Below are 7,500 nucleotides of genomic sequence, written 5' to 3'. Positions count from 1 at the left end.
CTCTTGCTGGCTGCACAGGTCGCTCGGCAAATGGCGGCGTGGGGTCACGACCTATGACCTCGACGTCTCCTGGAGCCACGTTCCCGGGCGCTCCCGAGGGCTCTAGCCTCAGAATGCCAATCCTGAGCACATTGGGCCTGAAGGGACCGAGGGACCCGATCAAGGGTTCGATCCGGACGCTGGGGCGGCCGCGGGGGCGCTGGTTCGGGCACTCGCAGCGGCAGCAGCGGTCTTCGGGGCTGAGGAAGAGGCACCGGTTCCGACACCTCGGGACGCCAGGGCACAGGAAGGCATCATCGCCGCACATGCACTGGCGGCAGCCCTCGGCGGTAATGGACATGCGACAGCCGCGGGGGCAGCGGCGAGGCTGGTTGGGGCACCGGGGGAATGGCCTAGAGGGCCCACCCAGGAAGGGGGGACGCCTGCCGAAGGGACTGCCGAAAGGCCTGTCGAAAGGGTTGTCGAAGGGCCTCCTCCCTCCAAGGGGCCCCAAGGGGTTTAGAGGTCCTGGACCCAAGAGGCCAGGACCGAAAGGTTCCGGGCCAAAGGGCTCCGGCCGGCCAAAGGGGCCTTCACCAACAGGGAAGGCGCCTTCGTCAGGCAGCGAGCAGTTGCAAGAGAAGCAGTCGGCCTCGACGTCCCTCTCGATGCAGCCCCTCAGGCAGGGACGCAGGGCGGGGCAGAACCCGGGACGCTCGCACTGGCACCTCTGGCACCCGTCCTCGCCGATCTCCAAGGAGCAGTCCCTCGGGCACGCCACGGCAGGGCACACGCGGGTCCCTTCGTCTCCGCAGACGCAAGTCGGGCACCCGTCGACGCCCTGAATCCTCTGGCACTCCTCGGGACACGGAGGGAGGGCGGGGCACACCTGGGTATCGGGGCGCTGGCAGTCACAGCGGCGGCATCCGTCACTGTCTCGGCCATCCCTACACCCCGGGGGACAAAGGCCTTGCAAAGGGCAGTCAGGAAGCGCCACGCCGTTGCAGATGCAAATCGGGCACGAGCTATCCGAGCGGGGCACCGACTGGCACCCGGCGCCGCAAACACGGCATTCTGTAAGAAAGGTTTTTAGTTATTTTCTTAGTCCGTAATATTTCATTTTCTAACATCTTATTCCTTGTCACCGCAAAATGTCCTGATAACTCGAACAGTAATCCTTGTGCCTCTGCGTACATAATTACTGTTTGTTTTGCATTAACGAGAGTACACGGTGCAGTTCTTATCACACAATATTCACAAAAGGGATAATATCCACCATTCAAAACAATCACAAGATTAACTTAAAAAAACAATCATCTCTCTAATAAAAGGAACCACATCCTAGCCAAATAACAATAAATTTAACTCGGAAAAAACACACACATAAAGACACCAGAGCACAAGTTAAGTACACCTACCAAAATTAAATAAAGAAAATAAAAATAAATAAATAATAATAAAATAATAATAATAATAATGATAATAATAATAATAATAATGAAAGAAAAATATAATATAGAGTCCTTGGAGGGAAAGAGCGATGTCGTGACCGTCAGCTGGCTTCAAGGCTGCCTGAGCGCAAATACCTGCGAATTTGCTCGAGCATAGGCCTGGATTCATTTATCTTAATACCCGGAAGTCTGTGTTGATTTTACTGTGTTATTTGTTCTTTGTTTTCGTATAATGTTTGTATGAAGTCATGCCAATACCCGAATGAATTTTCCATGTAATAGTGTATGGTGTAGGTATACGTTTTCATCATTTAATACTGTTTATTTGAAAGCTCATTTTCGGTGGAACGTACCTGTGGGAGTGGTGTAATTCCAGACTGCATGACTCAGCAGTTTGTTTTGACTGTGACGTTTGTTTCTACTTTGTAGTATGAGCAATATTAATGATGAAGAGACAAGTATATTAAGCTGATTTGTTTAATTGCGGTTTCAAGCCCTGTTAAATTTGCTAAGAGAGAAGCTGGAAAGTATTACCTGAAAGGGTATTGTAAAATATACAAATAATTTCATCATTTCCATGTCCTTTACTCTTTTTCGTTTTCATTCTCTAAACTTCGATCATCCCTCTCTAATTATGGCAAAACCCCCCCAAAAAATATGTTAGGCAATCGAAATAACATTCCATTAACACAGCTAAAACCAACCTGTTCTATCAGTGACCACCTGTGCTGACGCTACCCCCAGCAGAAGTGTCAGCAGGAGGCATATCTTCATCAGCATCCTTGAGGACCCCGAAGTCTGACGACGAGAAGACGCTGTTTGTGTGTGTATGTGTGTGTGTGATCACTGGCTAGCACGCAAGAGCGGTCTTCGCGTGCTTAACAAGGCGTGCGAAGGAACTGTGTTTACGTCCGGGGAAACAGTCCTTCTTATAGACTCGTTGCAATCCTTAAAATCACGTACTTCTGGCAACGTGCGTATGGTGGATGGGGATGGAGGTGGTGGTGGTGGGGGGGGGGGGGTGAATGAGTGAGTGTGTGTGTGTGTGTGTCTGTCTGTGCATTCCTTCATTACGCAGCAGTATAACATTTTCTCAAGTGTGTTGTAAATGTAACGTCATTATTATTTACGATGGTGATGATAACTAATAATAATGATAATGCTGGTGAGGATAACGATTAATGATGATGGTTATGGTGTTGACTGATGACTGAACGGCCATAAACACTATACACACAGACCTGAAGAGTAGGGTACGTTTGCCAGATTAATGGAAAGCAGGAGAAAAATAAAGAAGAGAGAGAAAGGCAGGGAGAGGATATTACAAAAAAAAAAAAAAAAGGAATAAAGAAAGGAAGTGATTAAAAGGTAAAGAGAGATAATGGATTTGTTTTTTGTTTTTTTGAGTCAACGTATAAGGTAAAAAATAAAACGCAAATTCGTTATCATGTTGTCTTCAGTACAATATCTATTTGATATTCAATATCCGTCTTACATCCATATCCTCCCCCCCCCCCTCCCATTAGTTGAATAAGATGATTTCCAAGAATAATGAAGCCACGCCTACTGTCAGACAAACCATGCCCACATACCCGCCTGGCCCTCCTCCCAACCGAAATAATCCTTTTTCACAGATAATAATAATGATAATGATGATACAGTAATAAAAAAATATATATTTATTTTAAGAGCTTATTAAGACTCTCCACGTCAGTCCTTTTTTTTCTTCTATTCTTTCTCCATGAAGACATTCTCCCATACCTAACCTTCCCGGTGAACTCTTAAGTTGCCAACGCAATTGCAAGTTCCGGTTGTGTCTTGTTATTATTTACTCTTAAATCATGGCGATATTTTAGATGCACAGGAGGGAAGAGAGAGGGAGAGAGAGAGAGAGAGAGAGAGAGAGAGAGAGAGAGAGAGAGAGAGAGAGAGAGAGAGAGAGAGAGAGAGAGAGAGAGAGAGAGAGAGAGAGACCGAGACTGAGAGACAGAGACACAAAGAGAAAAAGAATAATGATGATGATTATAATAATACTACGAGGGAAAAAGAAAAGAAAGAAAAAAACGTAGAGGAGGAGGAGAAGAACAAAGAAAATATCACAAGACGAAGGAGGAAGACTAAAATAAACGCATAGCCAGAATAAAACAAAGTAAATTCAAGTACAAAGAGATAGTGTGTGCCAATGGACCGAGGAGAGTGTAATAAGTATGAATTTTGTGTTGTGCTTAAAAAAAAAAATCACTGGGGGTCATGAGGGTTTAAAGTCGGGGTCTTGAGTAATTTTTATTTATTTTATTTATCTATTTTTTATTTTACTATTTTCTTTGGGAGGGGAGAGTAGAGGGAAAGGGTGGTTAGGAAGGGAAAGAGGGAGGAAGGGATAGAGGAAGATGGTGGTTAGGAAGGGAAGGAGGGAGAAAGGAAGGGGTTGAGGAAGAGTGAGCGAGAGAAAGAGAGAGAGAGAAAGAAAGAGAGAGAGAGAGAGAGAGAGAGAGAGAGAGAGAGAGAGAGAGAGAGAGAGAGAGAGAGAGAGAGAGAGAGAGAGAGAGAGAGAGAGAGAGAGAGAGAGAGGGAGATAGATAGAGAGAGAGAGAGAGATATGCAGAGAATGATAATGATAATAGTATGAGAAAGAAGGACAGAAAAAAGGAGAGAGCAAGGGGTTGAGGAAGAGGGAGCGAGAGAGAGAGAGAGAGAGAGAGAGAGAGAGAGAGAGAGAGAGAGAGAGAGAGAGAGAGAGAGAGAGAGAGAGAGAGAGAGAGAGAGAGAGAGAGGAGAGAGAGAGAGGGATATAGATAGAGAGATAGAGAGATAGATAGATAGATAGATAGATAGATAGAGAGAGAGAGAGAGAGAGAGAGAGAGAGAGAGAGAGAGAGAGAGAGAGAGAGAGAGAGAGAGAGATGGCGATTTTGCTGAAGACCATGATGTGCGTGAACAATTCTCAGGATGGAGAGAAGAAAGGAAGAAACGTTTCTGAAATGTTGTCTCCAAGGAAGTAATAATGCCTCTAATACTATTGGCAATAACAACGATAACAACATCAACAAACTATTGTTATATTAATAAACAATGAAGAGATAATAGCAAAATAGACCAGTAATAGTAGTAATAGTAATGATAATAATAATAATAATAACGATGATAACAATAATTATTATAATTTTTATGGTAATAATGATGAAGTTATTACTACAACGTCAACTACTAAGACTACGAGCAGCAGTAGTAGTAGTATATAATATTGATAATAATAATAATAATAATGATAATAATAATAATGATGATGATTATAATAATAATAATAATAAAAATGATAATAATAATAATAACAGCAACAATAATAATGATAATGATAATAACAACAATAATGATAATAATCAACAATAATAACAGTAATATCAAAACCAAAATCCAAAACCAGCATGACAGAGCGCGCCTCGAAAGACCCTCGTAAAACTGGCCAAATGTCTCCATCGTCGAAGGAAATGCTTGGACGCGGACGCAACGTCGTGACTAAGATAAGGAGGCTGTGATGCGCACGATGGGGAAAAAAGGTCCAGGAAAAGAAGAGAGAAAGAAAGGGAGAAAAGAAGAAGAAAAAAAAATGTATTTGGAAATAGGAGAGGCAGAGGCAGGGAAAGGATGTTAGAAAATGGATAAATGAAGGGAGGTTTAGATCTTGAAGAGACAGATCTAGTGGGAGTGATAGCTGTACCTCCATTGGCATTAACAATTATACCGTAAATAGGAGAAAACAAAACCACATAAATATATATATATTTTTTTTTTATTTAAAATAAACAAAAGAGAAGAACCGCAGAAGAAAAATATAAGTGAATAAACCGAATTAAAAAAAAAAGGGAAAGACGAAAATACCGAAAGAGGATACCCGAAGCCGGACCTTCGCCGCGACAGGGTCACTGGAAGGGCAGGAGAGGGGGAGGGGTAGGGAATCCCCTCCCTCCTCGCTATGATATGGGAACTAATTTGCACTTTGCTCAGAGTCGGATTAAAGCGAACTGGTGGACTGAAATCAATTTTAAAATGGTAGATAATTCTGTATCCTGTTCAGTTTCGGTGAAGAAACTCAAGCGTAAAAAAATATTAGTAACACCCATACTCAGTTTCGTTAGCAAGAATTATCTGATGATTTAGATGCTTTGCTAAATCTTGCCAGCTATATTTACACTCGAATTTAGCAGTAAACTAGAAAAGAACATCATGGCTAGGGAAAACTTGACCTATGCACGTGTTTATTCTGCTTACCTCAAGGGTGGGCCGTTCCCCTTAATAATTTCGTGAGAACCTATAACCATCGTGGATGTTTATGCTCTAAGGGTCACGTTTTAGGTAGAGTAGGAGGAACCGCCGAAGCCAATCATAATAAAATAAAACAAGAGACAAAAGGAATCACGCACAGGTCCACTGCGGACTCATTGGCTTGGCACCTTAAAGTACGCAGTAAAGGGAATTTATTTAGCGCCCAACAAGACATAGAGAACAAAACAATTAATGTGAGATTATTGAAAACCAAAGATAATTTGTATGAATATGTTTACAAGTTAAATATTGTTTACTTGTGATTATAATCAGTAATATTTATAGAAAGGAGTCAGCAAATAAGAATGTAACAAATTTAACAATAAGTAGGACTATCTTCAAAGACATCAATTTAGAAATAATTGGGAAATGGCAACAGTTGTAATAGTTTTGTATAAGAATACAAAATACAAATAACTTTTATAATGGACTCCATCGGAATTAGTTTGGAAACGACCAAATATTACGTCAAAAGAATTATATTTAACATTTTCCAACTTCAGACTTCGCTACAGACAAACAAGGGTACAATGATAAGAAAATGCTTTGTTAAAAAATGACAAAGAAAAAAAAAAACAGAATTGTACAAATTATTTAAATAAAAAGCAAAGTTTAATATAATACGCTAGGAGTTCCTTTAAATACTTAATTTTCCTGAAACTGTCAGAAGTAACTATGAACATTACCACAGAACCTGAGTGAAAAGAAATGTTCAATAAAAAATGCAGCTCCTTCTAACCTGCAATTGCCTGAATTAAACTAACACGGTCTTGTTCACTCCAGAATATAGGGAAGATCAGAACTGGCAATGATATCCAAAAACGTGTTAATGGATGAAACGAATATCACGAGTATTCAGTGGTATTTAAATAGATTTGAATGAACGCGCATGTTTCTGTGTATTGCCGAGGCTAGGTTGAGAAGCTAGTAAAAAATGTTTCACTTAAGAATATAACATTTTATTGTAATATGTATGTGTGTGTGTATATGTGTGTGTGTGTGTGTGTGTGTGTGTGTGTGTGTAAGGCGAAGGACTCTTGGGAGCAACAGAATGTTTTTTTTTTTTTTTTTTTTTTTTTTGGGGGGGGGGGGGTGAAGGACGGGCTTGTGGGAAAATGAGTTTGGAAGGCTTATGGGTGAAGAAGAGAAAACAATAATATATATGAGGAGAATTATGATAAGAACTGTTATGAGACAAAAGTACGAAAGTGATATAGACTGTGTCAGTAAATATATGCAAATACGAGAACCTATAGGTATCTATTGCATACTTCTTAGACACTATACAATTCTTTGTATTTTGATATTCTGTATGTGTGTGTGTGTGTGTGTGTGTGTGTGTGTGTGTGTGTGTGTGTGTGTGTGTGTGTGTGTGTGTGTGTGTGTGTGTGTGTGTGTGTGTGTGTGTGTGTGTGTGTGTGTGTGTGTGTGTGTGTGTGTGTGTGTGTGTGTATGTGTGTGTGTGTGTGTGTGTGTGTGTGTGTGTGTGTGTGTGTGATACATATACATTATTCGCTGTATACCCTGTGGCCTCCGATTAATGTATAATAACCTCCATCATTTCAGATTCAGTTATTACTTGTTATGGATGGCGCAGTGTTGTCAACAGCTGTAGAACAAGAACACTTTATGGAAAGATTTAAATTTATTGATATGTGGGATATAATTATCTGTAGGTATTTTAGGTGAGACAAAATACGTACTATACATTTTTATTAACTTTATCTTATACACTTTGTACATTATA

At 41.2% G+C, this 7,500-nt stretch overlaps 1 protein-coding gene across 1 annotated transcript in view; it reads right to left on the bottom strand.

The window, feature by feature from the left end:
* Window positions 1-2,316, bottom strand: part of LOC125038576 (vegetative cell wall protein gp1-like) — a 3,309-nt gene extending 993 nt beyond the window's left edge. Inside the window, exons 1-2 of the mRNA XM_047632112.1 lie at window positions 2,135-2,316; window positions 1-1,053 (exon numbers count right to left, since the gene is read on the bottom strand). The exon at window positions 1-1,053 is cut by the window's left edge and continues 993 nt beyond it. Of these exons, the coding sequence (XP_047488068.1) occupies window positions 1-1,053; window positions 2,135-2,210 (1,129 nt within the window). The 5' untranslated portion in view covers window positions 2,211-2,316. The remainder of the gene's footprint in view (window positions 1,054-2,134) is intronic.
* Window positions 2,317-7,500: the final 5,184 nt, after the last annotated feature.

Source organism: Penaeus chinensis, chromosome 25 (assembly GCF_019202785.1).
Source record: "Penaeus chinensis breed Huanghai No. 1 chromosome 25, ASM1920278v2, whole genome shotgun sequence".
Classification (NCBI taxonomy): domain Eukaryota; kingdom Metazoa; phylum Arthropoda; class Malacostraca; order Decapoda; family Penaeidae; genus Penaeus; species Penaeus chinensis.
This window is presented reverse-complemented; position numbering and strand designations above follow the sequence as displayed.